Source organism: Hemitrygon akajei, chromosome 1, assembly GCF_048418815.1.
Source record: "Hemitrygon akajei chromosome 1, sHemAka1.3, whole genome shotgun sequence".
Classification (NCBI taxonomy): domain Eukaryota; kingdom Metazoa; phylum Chordata; class Chondrichthyes; order Myliobatiformes; family Dasyatidae; genus Hemitrygon; species Hemitrygon akajei.
The window spans coordinates 189469140-189488494 of NC_133124.1; the positions used below are offsets into that span (position 1 = coordinate 189469140).

Genomic DNA, 19355 nt, shown 5'->3' on the forward strand with positions numbered 1-19355 from the left:
TCAGGACTGGTAATCAATTTGTTTTGAAGATCCCACGGCATTTTATTGTGGAAAAAAACAGAGACATTTAAAAAGGAGTTAGCACCTGTTGCACTTCCTAATGCTGTTCCCTGAATCACATGCCAAACAGATGGCCCGGTCTCCGTTTGCTCGTTTATACGACTGCTCTATTTCACGCAAAGAAGATAACCTGCAGTGTGACCTTCCCAGGACATAATTTCTCTTCAGCTTCGCGACCAGCCAATTTGCCCCTCACCAACATGGCGGATTCCTTTCGCCCCTCAACACATGGCGGCCGTCCGCTGCCCGTCTCGCCTCCAGTGGCATCGTCGGCCCGTTGGTCGTGCACGCGCCTCGTTTGGCGGGAATCTGCCAGCAAGGCGCGCGGACGCGCCGCGACTGGACGCGAGCGCGCGCAACCGGAAGTCAGTGAGGAACACGAGAGGCTCGTCAATAGAGCCGAGTGAGCGGTGCTGTGCCGGCTCTCCTGGCGGTCGTTGGGCGTTACGGCTGGCTGGAGGAATTCCCGAGGGGGTGGGGGGGACCTGGTGCCCGACAGATTGCATCTGGCCTCACCATGTTTTCCGAGCACGCCGCCCGCAAGGAGCAGACCCTGCTGTCGGCCCCGCTGCCGGCGCAGCATGGCCCCACGTTTGAGCGGCTGCCCACCTCCTCCTACAGTAACCACTCGGGATGCTTCACGCTGGGCGAGCGCAGCTTCAGTCGGCAGTACGCCAACATCTACGCCACCCGTCTCGACCAGATGCGGCCCGTGCTGGCCGGCAGGGCCAAGAAGCGATGGGGTGAGGGAGAGATGCTGTGTGTGTGTGTGGAGGCCGCGATACTGCGGGGAGGGGGAGAGGCGCGCAAGTGGGGCGGCACAATGGGCCAGGTACACAGGAGGGACGGTGGGTGAGGATGGGGTTAGTACAGACCAGAGTGGCATGCAAAAGACATAACCCTGTGTTTAGGGTCGGAGAAGGGACGGCGGGGGTGCAAGGGACAGTTTGTAAGTGTGGGGGTTGTGGAGTGGTTATTTCATGTAGATAAGCTGTGGGTGTAGTACGTTGTAAGGCGAGGGCATGGCTAAGGTTGTTATTGGTCGTTCTATTTTATTGTCACATGTACTGCCATACAGTGAAAACCTTGTTTTTCATACGGATCAAATCATTGCACCGTGCATTGACCCAGAATAAGCTTTAAAAATGTAGCATAAAGTGTACAAGCTGTCAAAAAGGTTCAGTGCAGGTAAAGTACAAGATCACAACGAGCTACATTGTGAGGCTAAGGCGGCCATTCAAGAGTCAAAGGTTGTATCTGTGCCTGGTCGTCATTTTCTTGCGGGCATTCACAGTAGAAACAGAAACACAATGGAATCAGTGAAAAACTACACACAAAAACAGACAACAATGGGCAAAAGAAGACAAAATGTGCGAATTCAAAAGCAACGATAATAACATTGAGGACAAGAGTTGTAAAGTCCTTGAAAGTGGGGCATAGGTTGTGGAATCAGTGTTGAGGTGAGTGAAGTTATCCACACTGGTTTAGGAGTCTTGGTAGTTGACTGTTTCTGATCTTGGTGGTGTGGGACTTGAGGTAGCTCTTTCCGGATGGCAGCGGTGAGAAGAGAGCATGGCCTGAATGGTGGGGTCCTTGATGATGGATGCTGCTTTCTTGTGGTGCATTCTTTGTAGATGTGCTAGGTGGTAGGGATGGAGTGGGCTGTATTGACTACTTTTTGTTTGCTTTATCGTTCATGGGCATTTGTGTTTTACTACCAGGTCATGATGCAACCAGTCAAGATACTCTCCTCTGCATCAATAGCTGTGTATCAAAGTATTAGATGACGTGCCGAATCTACAAAGAGAAAGTAGAGGTGCCGCTGTGCCCTCAGGTGCTGGTCCCAGGACAGATCCCCTGAATTGATTAACTCCAGAAATTTAAAATTCCTGATTCTCTCCGCGTCTAATCCCCTGATGAGGACTGACTTGTGGACTTCCGATTCTCCCCCCCCCCCGTGTCAGCTGTTTGGTTTTGTTGACATTGGAGGTGAGGTTCTTGTGCACAATTCATTCAGATTTTCAATCTCCTAAATGGCGATTCGTCACCATCATTGATTCGGCCAACGACAGTGATGTCACCAGCAAACTTGAATATGTACTTAGCCTTAGAGTCGCAAGTATAAAGCGTGTAGAGCAGGGGTAGAAGCACACAGTCTTGTGATGCACCTATGCTGATGGTGATTGGAGGCGATGTTGTTGCCAATCCGAACTGACTAAGGAAATTGAGAATCCTATTGCACAAGGAGGTATTTAGGCCTCGGTCTTGGAGCTTTGTGATTAGTTTTGGGGGGATGACAGTGTTGAATGCTGAGCTGTAGTCAATGAAGAGCACCCTGATGTATGCATCTTCACGGTCCAGATTCTCCAGGGCTGAGTGAAGAGCCAATGAACTGGCATCTATTGTTGACCTGTTCTGACGGTAAGCAAATTGGAGCGGATCCAATTCACCCCTCAGGCACGAGTTGATGTGTTTCATCAACAACTTCTCAAAGCACTTCATCACAGTCAATGTAAGTGCTACTGGGTGATAGAACAGTGGGATAAAACCTGTCCTTGAGCCTGGTGAATATGCTTTAAGACTTTTGTATCTTATGCTTGATGGGAGAGGGCAGAAGAGAGAATCCAGGGTGGGTGGGATCTTTGAATATGTTGGATACTTCACTGATGCAGTGAGAGGTATAGACAAACTCCAGAGGGGGGAGGCTGGTTTCAGTGATGTACTGAGCCATGTTGACAACTCTGCAGTTTCTTGCAAATGCATCTGGGCAACATCCTTCAGAGACGGTCCACAAAACGACTTCTTTCTCTTTTTCTTCAAATATGATTCTACTACAGTTGGAGCCTGTGATCTACATTTTGGTGTTGTGTTTTTGGGCTGATCAAGTGATCTGGTGCTTTGCTGCCTCCGAGGGGGTTCTGTGAGGTTTCGTGTGAAGTGTATGGCCTGGAGGTCAGGAAGCTGGAGATGGGGCGTGAACCCATGATTGACTTCATTCTTGCCAATCTCGCCGATTAAAGCGTCAAGGACGATTGAAATCATTGGAGCAAGATCAGAAGGCAGGCTGGTGTTCAATACCTTCTACTAGCCTCTTGCTTGCTGCTGGTGAAAGATGTTTGCGTGTGATGTTCTCTCCTTCTCGCTCAATGCTGCCAGAGTCCTGGCTATTAATTGACGCAGTTTGTGTTATGATTTGTTTCTGGTTTCTGGTTGCCTCTTTTTTAGTTATTTTGTGTGATTTTGATTGGGGTGGCCTAGTCTGCAGCCTGAAGTTTATGAATGACACAGAGCTAGATTGAACTGAACTGAATAAGTCTGCATTGGTTGGATGATTTGTGGTTTGGTGTTTTATATTCTGTGTTTTTCGCTTGTTTTGTTTTGCTGTTTGCACAACTTGTTCTTTTTTTGCACATTGGGGGTTTGATGTTTTTCTTTGTTTCGTGGCTGCCTGTGGGAAGATGACTCTCAGGATCGTATACTGTATACATACTTCGATAAATGTTCTTTGAATCACTGTGCAGGCTAAGCTATGATGCATCTGGGTAGAACGTTTTCAATGGTACTCCGCTAAAAATTGGTAAGCGTCGATGGGGACATGCCAGATTTCTTTAGCCTTTTGAAGAAGTGAAGGCGTTAGCCGTGATGTCACCGTGGTTGGACCAGAACAGGCTATTGCTGATCTTCACAGCTAAGAAAGTGAAGCACCCAGTGCCTCCCCCACCCACCTCCCCTTTTCTGAAGACAGTGAACAGCTCGTTCATTGACATTTGAGGGAAAGGTTGTTATTACATCAAGTCACAAAGCTCTCCATCCTCTTCCTGCATTCTGACTCATTTGAGATGTGGCCCATTATAGTAGTATCATCTATAAGCTGATAGATGGAATTGGAGCAGAATCTGGCCACAGAGTTGTGAGTGTACAGGGGGTAGAGTATGGGGCTGAGGATGCAACCATGCAGAGTAACAGTGTTTGGAATAATCACGGTGGAGGTGTTGGCTCCGATCCTTACTGATTGTAGTCTATTGATCAGAAAGTCAAGGATTCAGTTGCAGTAAGAGGGATTAATTACCAGGGTACAGAGTTTAGTGCAGAGTTTTCTTGGAATAGTAGTATTGAAGGTAGAACTGTAGTAAATGAACCATAGTCTAACGTGTGTCTTTCCCGTCTAGATTATCCTGAGATGAGTATAGAACAACATTAGTTACATAAGAATAAGCCAGGAAGTTATAGGCTGTTAAGCCTGATAACAGCTGTGGTAAATTGTTGGAAGATACCACAAGGGGCAGGATATATAAGTATTTGGATAGTTCTGACGAAGGGTCTCAGCCCGAAAAGTCGACAGTTCTTCTCCCTATAGATGCTGCCTGGCCTGCTGTGTTCCACTAGCATTTTGTGTGTTTGAATTTCCAGCATCTGCAGATTTCCTGGTGTTTGTTGGATATGCAGGGCCTGATTAGGGATAGTCAATATGGCTTTGTGTGGCAGTTCAAATCTTTGATTTTTTCCTAAGGAGGTTGGTGAAGGGAAGGTAGTGGACATTGTCTATGTGGAATTTATCAGTTCCCTTGACAAAATTCTATATGAGAGGCTGGTCCCGACGTTGCTTGGCGTTCAGGATGAAGTAGTCAGTTAGATTCAGTGTTGGTTTAGGAGGAGAAACCATAGAATGGTAGTAGATGGCTGTCTATCTGTTCGGAGGCTTGTGACTATGCTCCAGAGATGGTGCTGCATCTATTGTTGTTTATCATCTATACTTCTGAGTTGCATGATAATGTGGATAAATTGATGGGCAGATTTGAGGATGCCGCCAGGATAGGGACATAGTGGAAAGTAAGGAAGGCTACAAAACTTGCCAAGTGATCTAGATTAGTAGGGAAAAAGGGCTGCAAAAATGGAAGATGAAATTTAATGCAGACAGGTGTTGGATGTTGCACTTAGAGGATAAACTAGTATGAGACTTGCACAGTGAATGGTAGGGCACTGAGATGTGTGGTAGAACAAAGTAACCTGGCAATACAGATCCATAATTCCTTGAAAGTGGCAGCACAGGTAGATAGGGTTGTAAGGCGAGGTTTCGGCTCATTGGTCTTTGTAAATTAGTGCATTGAGTACAGGAGTTGGCTTGTTAGGCTGAAGTTGTATAAAATGTTGAGAAGCCAAATTTAGAGTATGGTGGGTAGTTCTGGTCACCTACCTACAGGAAAGATATAAATAAGCTTGAAAAACTATAGAGAAAACTTGCAGGAATATTGTCAGGATTTGACCTGAGTTATAGTGAAAAGTCCAGGCTTTTATTTCCTGGAGCACAGAAGAATGAGGAAGAGATCAGACAGACAGACATACTTTATTGATCCCGAGCGAAATTGTGTTTCGTTACAGTCGCACCAACCAAGAATAGTGTAGAAATATAGATCTTATAGAACAATACAAAATTGAGGGGAGTAGATTCAGTGAATGCATTTAAGTTTTTTTCCCCTCATATTGGATGAGATTAGAACTAGAGTTTATAGATTTAGGGTGAAAGATGAAATATCCTGAGGAATCTGAGGGGAAACCTCACTCAGAGGATAATGTGTGTGTGGAACAAGCTTCCAGCTGAAGTGGTAGTTGCAGGTTCGATGTAACATGTAAGAGGAAGTTTGGATAGGTATATGCATCAGAAAGGTATGATCCGAATGCAGGTAAATGGGACCCTGGTGGAAAATCAAGTACCTGTGGCCCAAGTCATCTATGCCAACTAAGTTTATTAACCGAGCTGGTCCTATTTGCTTGTGCTTGGCCCATTATCACTCTAACCCTTTCCTATCGATGTATTGGTTGAATTGTCTGCATAGGGACAGTTTGTTAAGCTGTTGGCTAGGTAGTGTGACGTGGGACTTTGTGTCTACTTGCTAGTGCCCAAGATGTGCTGATGGTAGGTGGCAGGTGCAGGAGTTGTACAAGCAGCTATTTTTATTTGTAGACTTGTAAATTGTTTGAGCAAATTACTTTTGTAGTTATCAAGAGCTACAGGGAGGAAGTATGAGGCAAAGGTGTCGGTTAACTTGAATCTTGAAACAGATAGAATTTACAATAAAGTTACTGTACCTCTTGAGATATTTTCTTTCCTCCTTAACCCCGGTTTATTCTCTGTCATAGTTAACAGCACTGTTGACCATGTTTCACCTATTTCCTATACTCTCTGTTCTCACCCATTCTTTTCCTAACCTGAGCAAGGACAGACTTCCCTGGTCTCCATATTCCATTGCAAACTTAATATAAGATTGTCCTTCCAACATCTCCCTATCTCTGCGGATGGCACATTCAGTCACCTCTTCCCTCCTCTGCCTTTGGGGCATTCCAAAGGAACTGTTTCTTCTCTAGTTTGCTCTTCTATTTCCTCTAACCACTTCTCACGGTAATTTCCCATGTGACTGCAGAAGATCACCACCTGCTGTTTTACTTCATCTCTTGCCACCATCCAGAGACCCAAACAGTCCTTTAACCTGAAATGTCATCTGTCCTCTTTTTACATAGATGCTGCCTGCTGATGTCCTCCAGCGTTTTGTGATTTGTAACCCACGGACTCTCACAGCTACCTGGACTATACCTCTTCCCACCCTGTTACTTGTAAAAACACCATCCACTTCTCTCAATTCCTCTGCCTCTGCTACATCTGCTCTCAGATGAGACTTTTCACTCTAAAAAGTAGGAGGTGTCCTCCTTTTTCAAAGAAAGGGGCTTCCCTTCTTCCTCCATTAAAATGTTACCCTCAACCACATCTCTTCATGTCTGCTCTCGCCACCCTACTAGGGTTCCTCTTGTCCTCACCTACCACCTTTCCAGCCTCCGCGTCCAGCAAATAATTCTCCAAAACTTCCATCATCTCCAATGGAATCCCACCCACCACCAAGCACATGCCCCCCCCCCACCACTGCTTTTCACAGGGATCACTCCCTACACAACTCCTTTTACCATTCGTCCCTTCCAACTGATCTACCCCTGGCACTTAACCTTGCAAGTGGAACAAGTGCTACACCTGCCCCTACACCACCTCCCTCATCTGTTGGGGTCGTATGTGTCTAGTGCTCCTGATGTGGCCCCCTGTGTATTGGTGATGTAGATTGGGAGACTGCTTCGCTGAGCACCTACACTCCGTTGCCAGATGAAGCAACATCTTGCACTGGCCACCAATTTTTACTTCCACTTCCCAATCCCATTCCCATTCCCATATGTCAATCCATGGCCTCCTCTGCTGTTGTGTTGAGGCTACATTCAAGTATGAGGAACAACACCTTGTATTCTGTCTGGGTGGCCTCCAAACTGATGGCATGAACATCGATTTCTCAAACTTCTGGTACAGGTAGTCCCTGAGTTACGAATGTCCGACTTAGGGACAACTCATACTTACGAACCGAGGAAGGAGAACGCCTTCCACCATTCTAAATCAGATCAAGATGCCGTCTGCCATTTTAAGTCGGAATGCGACACCATCCACCATTTTAAGTTGTTGCCATTGACACTGTGTTGAGTTTTTAACTTTGTATTTGGCTTAAATTTTTCTTAGTAAAATTCACCCTGACCCCATGCCCCCCCCACCATTCCAGTCGACTGGTGGCACAGTGAGATCTGCGCGGGGGTTGAGAATGGAGGGTTTCCGAGTTCAATCCAGTGATAGCCTGCTCCCGTGCCAGGTTGACATTGATCCAGTGACTCCCGTACCATCCGTGCCGGGTTGATGTCAAGCTCGCAACTTGGACCTCGTAAAAAAAAAAAACACACTGCCACCTCCAGTTTAAATTCCCACGTGGAATATTGTGGATGATCAAATACCCAAACCCAGCACAGTCCCCACTTGTCCCATTTAGTCTGTCGCAGTGCGGTGGTCCTTAGGACCCAGCGGACCTCGGGACCCGCCGCCCGCAGTGTTTCTGTTCCATCGACGGGAAGTGATCGCGATTGAAAATAAAGTGGAAATAATAAAGCGTTTGGAAAGAGGTGAAATGCCATCGGTCATTAGAAAAGCATTAGGCTACAGTCGGTCAATGATTGGAACAATTTTAAAGGATAATGGATAAAGTGATAATAATGGAGCATGTGAAAGGCCCTGCCCCGATGAAAGCTACAATTATTACTAAGCAATGCAGTGGTTTAATTATTGGAATACATATGTTTCTTAAGTGTTTTATATGCATAGAAAGGTAACATATATACTATATACTAAGACAAACGTTTGACTAACTGACGCTAAATAATACCGGGTGTACTTGTTCCGACTTACGTATAAATCCAACTTAAAGACGGACTTAGGAACGGGAACTTGTACGTAACCTGGGGACTGCCTGTACTGTCCCCCATCCCCCTTTCCTTCACCATTTCCCATCCCCTTTTCCCTCTCTCACCTTATATCCTTGCCTGCCCGTCACCTCCCTCTGATGCTCCTCCCCTCTTCTTTCTTCCATAACCTTCTATACTCTAATATCAGATTTCCCCTTCTCCAGCCCTGTATCTCTTTCACCGAACAACTTCCCAGCTCGTTACTTCACCTCTCCCTCTCCCGGTTTCACCTATCATCTTGTGTTTCTCTCTTCCCTCCTCCACCTTTTAAATCTACTCCTCATCTTTTTTTCTCCAGTCCTGATGAGGGTCTTGGCCTGAACCGTCGACTGTACTGTTTTCCATATACACTGCCTGGCCTGTTGTGTTCCTTCACTCTTAACTTGTGCCTGCAGCCTCCTGCTCTGTTCCAGTGAGGTCAAATGCAATTTTTAGGAACCGCACATCCTCTTCCATCTGGGCATGATGCAATCTCAGAGTGAATATTTAATTTGACAATTTCAGTGAGGTTGTATCTGAACTAGTCAGTTCTTTCATACGATTATCCAACTTGTATTTTCTTTCTCTACAGACGTCCATGGGAAGCAATTACATTGCTCTCCAGCCCTCTCTTCTTAATTTCCCTGTACTCCTTCAATTTATTCTAAGCAACACAAGCCAATTGATCCCCTTTTTGATCCTTTATCTCATTAACAAAGGGTAATTTGCAATAGTGAATTAATCTGCCACTTTATGCCTCTTGGTTGAGAGAGAAAACACGGAGATCACAAGGTGCATGCGCAAACTATGCAGATTAAGCTAAACCAAAATATTGCATACTACTATAAAAGTCGATAATTATCTTATAAATATTCATACAAAAGTGTGGAATCCACCAGTTCTGTTTTTATTTCATTTACATAGCGAAATGTCAAATCGTTCTGTTGCAGGACTAATTTATTTGGAAGTCTGTTCTAGCCTAGATGGATGCTGTTCGGTTCTAAAATTACAGTGTGGGGCAAAAGACCTTATGATACAGGAAAATAATTAATTGTTGTTTCTTTTTCTTAACTGCATTCTCCAGATTCTTCACTTATCATTCAAGAACCTTTTAATCTTTGTCTTGAGCACATCCAATGACTTGGCCTCCACAGACCTCCAGGACAATGAATTCCACAATTCCTGAAGAAGTTCCTCAGCATCTCAGTTGTAATAGGGTATCCCTGTAGTTCAGAATACAGACTCTCCTACTAATGGATGCATTGTCTCCTTGTCTCATTGTCTCCAGGTGCATTCAAACAAGGTCTTTCAGTATACATTTTCTTGAAAACACGTTTAATTGAGATGTTGCTGATGACTTCACCACCCAGGCCATGTTCTTTTCTCACTGCTGCCATCAGGTAGAAGGTGCAAAAGCCTCAGGACTCGCACCACAAGTTCAGAAACAGCTACTACCCTTCAATCATCTTTAAAAAAAAGGATAGCTATACTCACTTGCCTGTCATTGAGATGTTCCCACACCCAGTGATCTCACTTTAAGAACTCGTATCTTGTTATTTATTGGTGTTTGTTTATGTTTACACAGTTTGTTGTCTTCTGGTTGATCTTTCATTGATCCTGTTATAGTTACTACACTATAGATTTGTTGACTATGCCCACAGAAAAATGAATCTCAGGGTTGTATGTGGTGACATACATGCACTCTGATAATAAAATTTACTTTGAACTTTTTGATATCCTTTTTAAAATGAATAAAACTTTAAAATTGTGTTCTGTAAAGTGTAATAAGAACTTTTACAACCTGAATTTAAAAAATATTGGTAGAGCTGGTGCTGATAGATCCTATGCTGTTTTCCAGGAGCCGATGTGCCAGTGAAGAAGTTGTGTGAACTGCAGGTCAAGGAGAAATGTTGTGTAATTGGGACTCTCTTCAAAAAGATGGAGTTGAAGCCATCCATCTTGCGTGAAATCAGCGAAGAGGTAGGCTCGTGTAAGGATGCAGAGATTATATTAAGTATTTGATAATTTTCTCATGTTTGCAACTGCCTGCCTGTTTTTACTTCCTAAGATAAGGTCAAGTGCAGCCTCTTTTCTGGTAGAGTTACTGTCTGAAAGAACTTCCTTAGATGTAGTTATCAGATTCAGTCCTGTGTAAGCCCCAAACACTAAGGCACTTCCAGGCAATATTGGGAAAGTTCAAATCTCCCTCTACTATATCCCAAAAGCAAACACGAGGAAATCTGCAGATGCTGGAAATTCAGGACTGATGAAGGGTCTCGGCCCGAAACGTCGACGGTGCTTCTTATAGATGCTGCCTGGCCTGCTGTGTTCCACCAGCATTTTGTGTGTGTTGTTCTACTATGTCTCTGTTGCTTTATAACTTTATGCAATTTGCTTACTTATCTGTTTCTCTTAACACCTGCTGACTATTGGGACACATGTTGTATAACCCCAGCAAAATGATCACCCTTCTCGTATTCCTGATGTGCATCCATTTGGCCTTTTTGGGTCATCCCTCCAGGTTAAATTTTCAACAAAAGTGTGATCCCCATTTTCTGTATCCCTCTCTGTCATGTCTGAAACTTCTATATCCTTTAAGATTGTGCTGCCTTCTCTACCCTTACTCAACCGTGTTTCTATAGTTGCATTAATATTGTAATTATAGGTACTGATTCATGCAGCTCATTTGAGAGGATCTTTGTGTTAAAGAAAATAAACTACTGTGTAGCAAAGCCCTATGCTCCCTAATCTGCTCTACCTTTTGGACCCCCCCCCCCAGCCAAATTTGTTTAAACCCTCAAGATACATGAGAAAACCTTCCTACAAAGGATATTGGCACCCTTCCAGTAACTTGTCCTACCAGTGCAGGTCCCACCTTCCCCAGAAGTGATCTTAATGAACTTTGTGCCCAAGACCTTCCTTCTCAAACCAGCTCTTAATGCACACACTCATCTGTCCTGTTCTATATTTTACCCTCACAAACAAGTGACACAGAGTAATTCCGGAATTACAACCTGAGAGATCCTGCTTTTTAACCTTCCTATATACCTGTATTTGCTTTGGAGGACCTCATCTTTTTCTACCTATGTAATTGATACCAGTGGGTAAGTATCAAAACTGATGTTCCTCCACCTTCAGAGTGTTCTGTACCTGCTGCATTGTAACCTTGGTTCTGACAACAGACTATTCTGGAGTCTGGCAGTGAATTTAATAGGGCTTGAGCCCCACGTTTAACAAACACATTAATACTCAATGACATTAGATTAGGCAGATTCATAGTAACTCCAAGAATTCTAAATGTAGACTTTTTATTTTATTTTAGCATAACCTGTTGCCGCAGCCAGCTCGTGCAAAGTACACGGACCAATTAGATGAGCTGATTCTGGAGGATGAGTTACAGCGCATCAAATTGGAAGGCAAAATTGATATCCAGAAATTTGTCACAGGTATGGCTGCAAACAACATTGGAAGACATCATTTAAGAAAATCGTTCCTCTATTAATCGTGTCTTATTAAGTTCCACAGTCTGCCTAATTGGAAGCCCACTGTGTGGATTTCCAATTAGGCAGACTTGCTCATTCTGGATATTACTTGCATTAATGCCTAAGATCAATGTTTATATAGTTTCTGTAAAATGACAACTTCTGATTTATGGTTTAAATATTCTGTTGCATGTGATTGACAGGAATATTATTGATTCCTTACTGTCTCTCAAATGGCTTACAGTTTGCTCATTTGCACCGAACTGTTCCAACACAACGTGGTGAGATTCGTACCTGATTAACTGCCTTACAAGGTAACAACAAATTCACCCTATTCACCCTTCACAGTTTCTACAGCCCAACCATTGTCAACTTGAAAAAAGACTCTCCATTTCCTAAGAAGTCAGGAATGGGCAATTTCACTAATTACTGAATTAGTTCTTTTTACAACTCAGAGTATGGTCCATATTATACCCAGTAAAAGATGTAGACCTTTGGCTGACGTGGCAAGTAGTGTTTGCACTATTCATTTGTCAACTTCAACAATACCAAGTGTAACCTCTATTTGATGTTCACTGACAACTTCATTCTTGTATCAGCCGCTATATTCACCTAAGCAGTAATCATAAATACTGCGTCTAAAATAGGATGTCTGGGATCTATTCTATGCATCCTAACTTCTGTCTTCAAAGCAAAAGTCTTCAATATGGTAGTTTTTTGTTGTTGTTGCCTGAAAGTGCAGTGCAGGTAGCTCTTTTATCTGGGAAGGTGTGACCACTGTCTTATCAATGGTGCACATTTACTGGAATATCTACCATCTGCAAAATGCATTCAAGAAACTCATAGCTTTGAAAATACATGTGACATTAAAAAAAAAGCGGGTTGCCTTTCACAATCAGTTTTATTATCACTGTCTTATATGACGTGAGATTTGTTGTTTTGCAACAGCAGTACAGTGCAAGGGCATAAAATTAATGTAAATTGTAAAATAAATAGTGCAAAATAGAAGGATTAATGGGGTAGAGCTCATGACTTCAGAAATCTAATGGCCGAGAGGAAGAAACTGTTTCTTAATCACTGAGTATGGGTCTTCAGGCTCTTGTTATTACCGGCAGGGAGGTTCAAGAAGTGGGTCTGTCTTAGATAGTGAGGTTCCTTAGTGATGGATGCCACCTTTTCGCACTGCCTCTTGCAGATGTTCTCAATGGGGAGGTGGGGAGGCTTATGTCTGTAATGGAGCTGGCAAAGTCTACAACTTTCTGCAGCCTCTACAGTCCCGTGCATTAGAATCTCCATACCAGTCAGAATGCTCTCCACTGTACATCTATGGAAATCTGTAAGTCTTTGGTGTCATACTAAATCTCCTCAAGCTCTTAGCAAAGTTAAGTGGCTGGCATGCCTCCTTTATGAATGCATCAGGAGTTGGTTTTGGGACAGATTTTCCAAGATGTTGACACCTCAAAACTTAAAGCTGCTTACCCTTTCCAGCTCTGACAATTTCTGGGTCTTGCAGGCATTGAGTGCAAGATGGTTGTTGCCTCACCACTCAACCAGCTAATCTCTCTCACTCCTGTAAGCCTCCTCATCACCACCTGAGATACTTCCAACAACATCTTAGAAATTATTGATGATGTGCTTAAGACACAGTCTGAGTGTAGAGCGTCACTTGGTAAAATCAAGGGTAACTTGATCTCAGCCCCAGTTTCCTATACCATAGTGCCCATTGATTCCCTTGATATACACAAAGTAAGTCAATTTCTTCCTTGAATGTACTTGGTCACTGAGACTCCAGTCTTTCTGGGTGGAGAATTCTATCCAGATTAGCAATTAAATTAATTAAACAGCAATTAGCAATTAAGTTTCTTTTCATCACAGCACCAAAGAGTCAATCCTTTATTTTGATGCCTTGTCCTAGACATCCCATTCATCTTCACTGCATCTACTCTGTGAAGCTCTGAAGAATTTTGTTTCAGTGAGATCACCTCTTGTTCTTGGCTTGTCATTTCAGAATGTCATTTAGACTTGTACACTATGTTGACATACGTGTGTACGTGTCTGTGTGTAATTGTGTGATATAAGTGGGTCAGTGGCAATGAGAACTGCCATAGTTAAAGAAGGCAAGTCGCCGTAATTTTGTCAGGGATACTGGGGATGGACATTAAGTCATGGCCTTGCTGTCATGTCTGCTTTCGTGTTTGAATTTTGTTAATAAAAGATAAACATGATTACATGTAGCTTGGGGCTCTGGAAATTTACATTTTTGTTTTAGGGACACTTTTTAGGGGTGTTTTAGGGATTTTTTTGGAAGTTCCAGCTAGTCTGAAATGTCACCCAAATATTCAGTATATTAACAAATTGTATTTATTTGGAAGAGCGATAGCAATGTATTATAGCTGGTGTAAATCTTTTCAATTTGTTGGGAAATACTTGACACCAGAAAATAATTAGATGTATGCCCTATTAAGTAATGAAGTTCTCTGGTGTGAAGTATTTGATGTCAAACATAAAGTAATAACATAGTCAGATGCCTAAAACTACATTTTGTAGCTTGGAAGTTCTGGTTATCTCTTATCAATTTATCAAATGCTTTCCCAGTTTTTATTTCATTTTGAGCAACCTTATGATTGTATCATGTTAATCCTGTCAATCAGCTGTAAATTTTAAAGTGTATAATTCATTTGTCATAATTTGTTTTAGTTATTTCTCTCATAACAGCCATCCCTAAAGTTACTTAAAGTACTGTGGTGCCCTCATTGACTTGTGTCTAATTTCACCATGTATTTGTTTACCAGGGGCAGTTGTTGCATTACTTGGAGCTGAGCAGGATGATGGAAAGTTTCTTGTGGAAGATCTTTGTACCTCTGATATCCCACCCCAACAGCCAGTACCACCTTCTGATACTGATAGGTGATGAAATTTTCTATATTGTTATGATTGGCCCAGATACCTGACTAATTTGATGTTATTCTACACAATTGTGTTTAATTTTGTTCTCCAATGATCTTTATTGGTATTAGAAATTCAAAGTGTGCTGAGATATGCTTTGAACTATAGAGCCGAGAGTTATGAGGATGAGGTAGAAAGTTGGAGGTAAGGCCATGAGCAGACCAGCCATGACTTAATTGGAAGGTGTGCCAGGCTCCGGGCTGGATGGCTGATTCCTACTATTTTGTTTTAGATTCTTATGTGGCTAGTTCATCCAGCAGTATATATCTTTGTTCCAGATTCAGCAGGGGCCACTTCAGAGGTGGCATTGTAGTGTAGCAGGGTAGGTTTTTATAGCATTAACGACCTGGGTTCAATTTTCACAGGCGTATGTAAGGAGCTTGTGCATTCTCCCCGTGTCTTCATGGGTTTCCTCTGGGTGCCCTGGTTTCCTCCCACATTCCAAAGATGTACGAGGTAGTAGGTTAATTGTTGACATAGGCGGCATGGGTGCTTTGGGCCAGAAAGGCCTCTTACAGTGCTGTATCTCTAAATAAAATAAATTCCTGTGTCAGTCCCCTTCTGTGGCTACTTGGTCCAACACTGTTTTAGGGACTTTAGGTTCCCATGTTTTTATATCCTCGGTTCAGATTGTTCATTCTGTCAGTGCTTCATCTAAGCTCTATATACAGTCTCTGTATTGCCCTTCCTGTTAATTTTAGCAAAAACTGGAGTGAAAAGATGATGCCTAACGTTCTCTAACTCCAAATCAAGGTACTCATCAAGGTAAACAAATTACTTCATTTCGCTGATCGCACTCCAGTCTAAAAACATGAAATATAATTGCTTCTACAAATTAATTGTACCTTATTTTCCATTTTGAAGGTATGTTTTATTAGTCTCGGGCCTTGGCTTGGGTGGAAAGAATGCGGACAGTCTTCTAGGCATGCAGCTTCTCATTGACATGGTAACAGGACAACTGGGAGATGAAGGCGAGCAGAGTAGTGCTGCAAAAATCTCTCGGGTTATTTTGGCAGGAAATCTCCTCAGTCGGAGCACCCAGAACAAAGACTCTTTCACAAAGGTAATTAGAAAAAAATTGGTTGTTTTCCATGCTCCCAGTGGCAAATTAATGTGCATTATAAAGCAAATCTGGCAGTCCGCGATTCAAAAACCAACAATGCAGGCCTTAACATTTAACAAAACATTACAAAATATATCGAACATTTGATACAAAGGTTATTTATTTTTCTAGAATTAAGAGAACTGTGCAACAGGTTAAGTTGGAGTGTTAACATTTCCTGTTTGCATTTCTGAATTTGAAGGATTAATGCTCCACAATGTATTGTCCAGTTAAAATTGCTGCTGAAGGGTGTGGAGGGAGAAATATGCTTGTCCGTTAATTGCTGTAACTGCATTTGTTGAAAGCAAAGAGGAGATCGTTGAGACTATCCTTAGGCTGGATGGCATGTGTTTGTTACTTAACAGGCTCCAATACAAGCATCCATGTTTGAGGTTAGATACAGATTTTTGGGATGATTGGGTTGTATGAATAGAATAACTTTAAGGGATGTGCCTAACAGAGTAAATTCTTGTACATGGTTATCTATTTTTAATGTTGTGATTTTGTAACTTTAATCTGTTTCAGGCAAAATACCTAACAAAGAAGACACAGGCTGCTAGTGTAGAAGCCATTAAAATGCTGGATGAAATCCTGGTGCAACTGAGTGTGAGTATCTTTGTTTTGCTGTTGTCAATACTTGTGTTGAAATCGAGCAGTGTAGAGGAAATGATGGAAGATTTTTATTTAAACTCAGTATTATGTTTGCTTGATCATTGTGTTTTCAGTAAGTGCACGTGTATTCAAGTTGTCTTGATTATGGACTGACAGATATATTACTTCTGATTTTGTTCCCTACAGGCTTCAGTCCCTGTTGATTGCATGCCCGGTGAATTTGATCCAACGAATTACACTTTGCCGCAGCAGCCACTTCACCATTGCATGTTTCCACAAGCTGTTACCTATCCCACAATGCATCTGGTCACCAACCCTTACCAAGCAGATATTGACGGAGTCAGGTATTGGCAAAAGGGAAAGAACGTGTAGACAACATTAGAATTATGATTATGTATGTAGTGGTTCTGGCTAGTATGCCTCTTTTACATGTGAAGGATTTTGACTCGTGGCATGTGAGGTACATTTTTTTTATTAGAGGATCATATCCAGAAATGAATACATTTTCAAAAATGTCTCGAATTCCATTGCAAAGCCTAAGTTTGGAATCCCTGTGCTTAGGTTTCTGGGAACAGCAGGACAGAATGTGAATGACATATTCTGTTACAGCAGTATGGAAGATCACCTGGAGATCCTGCAATGGACTTTACAGATTGGGCACTTGAGCCCTACTGCACCTGACACACTTGGTAGGTATTTAGAGCCTAGTATATACTTCCCATTGTACCATTTGTTTCTTAGTAAATATTCCAGTCGTTGTTTAATATTCTGATGTGTTGGTACAGTATTATAAATTGAAGCATCTCTTGCATTTATATTTTTAGGTTGTTACCCATTCTATAAAACAGATCCATTTATTATCAAGGAGTGTCCTCATGTGTACTTTTGTGGTAATGCTCCGTCATTCAAATCAAAAACCATCGAAGGTGAGAATTACTGTTCTAATGGTGGTAGTGGGAGCATAATTTCTCTTTGTGGGCTGGAATGAAGAGGGGTACCACTACAAATGTAGTTTTGATGATACTAAAATAATTTTATGCAGATCTACTACTAGTACTCTTTAGAATGTGGGAGGAGACAGAATCACCGGGAGTAAATCCATGTGGTCATGGGGAGGACATATACAAACTCCTTATAGTTAGCATCAGAATTGAACCTGGGTCCGTGGTGTTGCAATGGCACTATACTACTGTTCCACCTCTACTGGAGAATATTTACTTGAACAATCTGCAGTGACTTTGCCTGCGACGGACAAGTATGCTCTTGGAGCTTTTACTGAGCAGGAAATGCTAAACACGGTTCATAGGCTGCAAAGATGTAAATTGAATTTGGCAAAATTAGTTTTAATAGTTGAGTTTGCAAAACATCCAGATATAAATTTTTGAGAAGAGATTTGTCAGGATTGTATGTAGTTTTATGTAATTTCAAAGTATACTAACTCCGAAACGGGTGCTGGAGTGTTGCTACTGTGTTGCAGCATTTAGTTTTTAGTTACACATTTCAATTCATTCTTTCAAATGAAGGAAATTATGTAGAAATAAAATTTTCTAAATTTCTTATAAAAATCGACGCTCGTCTTATTGAATGCCTACCTATTATCTGGATCATGAAAGCTTTGAGCAGAAAGTCTGTGTAATGGGTATACTGACAAATTTATGTTTTTTTTCCCCCTGAGTGAATATGCTTCTTTGTTCGATATTTGAATTATGTTGCTTGCTATTTTTGGATGCTTACCTGCTATTTTGAATGTTTTGCACCTTGGTCCCAGAGGAATGCTGTAGGGTTCAGCTGTATTTTTGTACGGTTTGAATGATAATTAAACTTGATTTGATTTAATTTTGACAAATTTGGACAAGCAGTGAGATATTTGAGAATAGATGATCCTTTTAACCCATTAGTGATACTTCCCCCCCCACCCCCCCCAAACTGCGCCATCATTGGAGTCTCATGTGATGGCTTTTCATAATTGCTTTTTTAGAGTAATTAAGAAAATTACTCTCTGTTCTCAGGTGCAGAAGGACAACGGTTGCTGTTGATTACCATCCCTGAGTTTTCTACCACTCAAATGGCCTGTCTGGTGAACTTGCGAACACTTGAATGTCAACCGATCAGCTTCTCCGCTTTCTCTGCTGAGGAAGACAATGCTGAAATGGACATCAGTCACTGAATAGACACATGCTTTCAATTTCTTTTGATCTTTCTCCTTGGAAATTTGCTTCTGTTGCTGTGTTTGTTGAAGCATACCCAGTGCAGAGAGCATATGGTGCACTTCAAAGTGAGCAACATAGTATGCTACACATTTGATGCTGCTGAAGACATGATGACATTTTGGAAGAAATGCTTTGTCTTCGTTTTTGTCTTGGGTCTGTTACTTGGAGTATATTGAAATAATATGGAAGATGGCAGATATTTTCAGGTTGAACTCTACACTATAAATTGGCCTCTAAACCTTGTCTCATTGTTTTGTTTTCAGAAGCACAAGGTATACCTTAGGAACCAAGAAGTGATCTTACTATTTTGACATGTTAGTGTCATGTAGATAATATGCTGATATTTTCAAACTGTTTTTGAAGACTATTCCAGGAGTCATTTTAAGCTATTAGTTGAAGAATGTTAAATTCTGGTAGTAACGGCCAGAATTCTTCAATGGTTATTCTAATTTCTCATTAGAATAAGTGGGCTTTATACTTTTCTGTTCTGATTTAAAGCACGGTACTTCTATATCTGTTCTATATGAATATGGGTAAGAAGTTACTAAATATGCTTAGTGCAAGTACAAGGTGCTATACTTTCAGTACAGTGTCAAGTGGGTGCTAAGTACCTCAAATGAATTTTTTTTAAAGAAAATTTCAAACTTG

General features: G+C 42.0%; 1 protein-coding gene across 1 annotated transcript; it reads left to right on the forward strand.

Moving 5' to 3' along the window:
* The first annotated feature begins 407 nt into the window (after positions 1-407).
* Positions 408-18948, forward strand: pold2 (polymerase (DNA directed), delta 2, regulatory subunit). The gene is made up of 10 exons (XM_073057297.1): positions 408-803; positions 10214-10335; positions 11678-11801; positions 14630-14744; positions 15648-15846; positions 16411-16491; positions 16684-16841; positions 17059-17186; positions 17322-17423; positions 18507-18948. The coding sequence occupies exons 1-10, from the start codon at positions 578-580 to the stop codon at positions 18662-18664; spliced, it is 1413 nt and encodes a 470-aa protein (XP_072913398.1). The 5' UTR covers positions 408-577; the 3' UTR covers positions 18665-18948.
* Positions 18949-19355: the final 407 nt, after the last annotated feature.

What these genes read in the sequence shown, in the direction of transcription:
- pold2 (XM_073057297.1), top strand. Translation starts at nt 578, where the DNA reads ATGTTTTCCGAGCACGCCGCCCGCAAGGAGCAGACCCTGCTGTCGGCC. An exon ending in CAGGGCCAAGAAGCGATGGG is followed by an intron (nt 804 to 10,213) that starts GTGAGGGAGAGA and finishes GCTGTTTTCCAG; the next exon opens with GAGCCGATGTGCCAGTGAAG. An exon ending in GCAGATATTGACGGAGTCAG is followed by an intron (nt 16,842 to 17,058) that starts GTATTGGCAAAA and finishes CCCTGTGCTTAG; the next exon opens with GTTTCTGGGAACAGCAGGAC.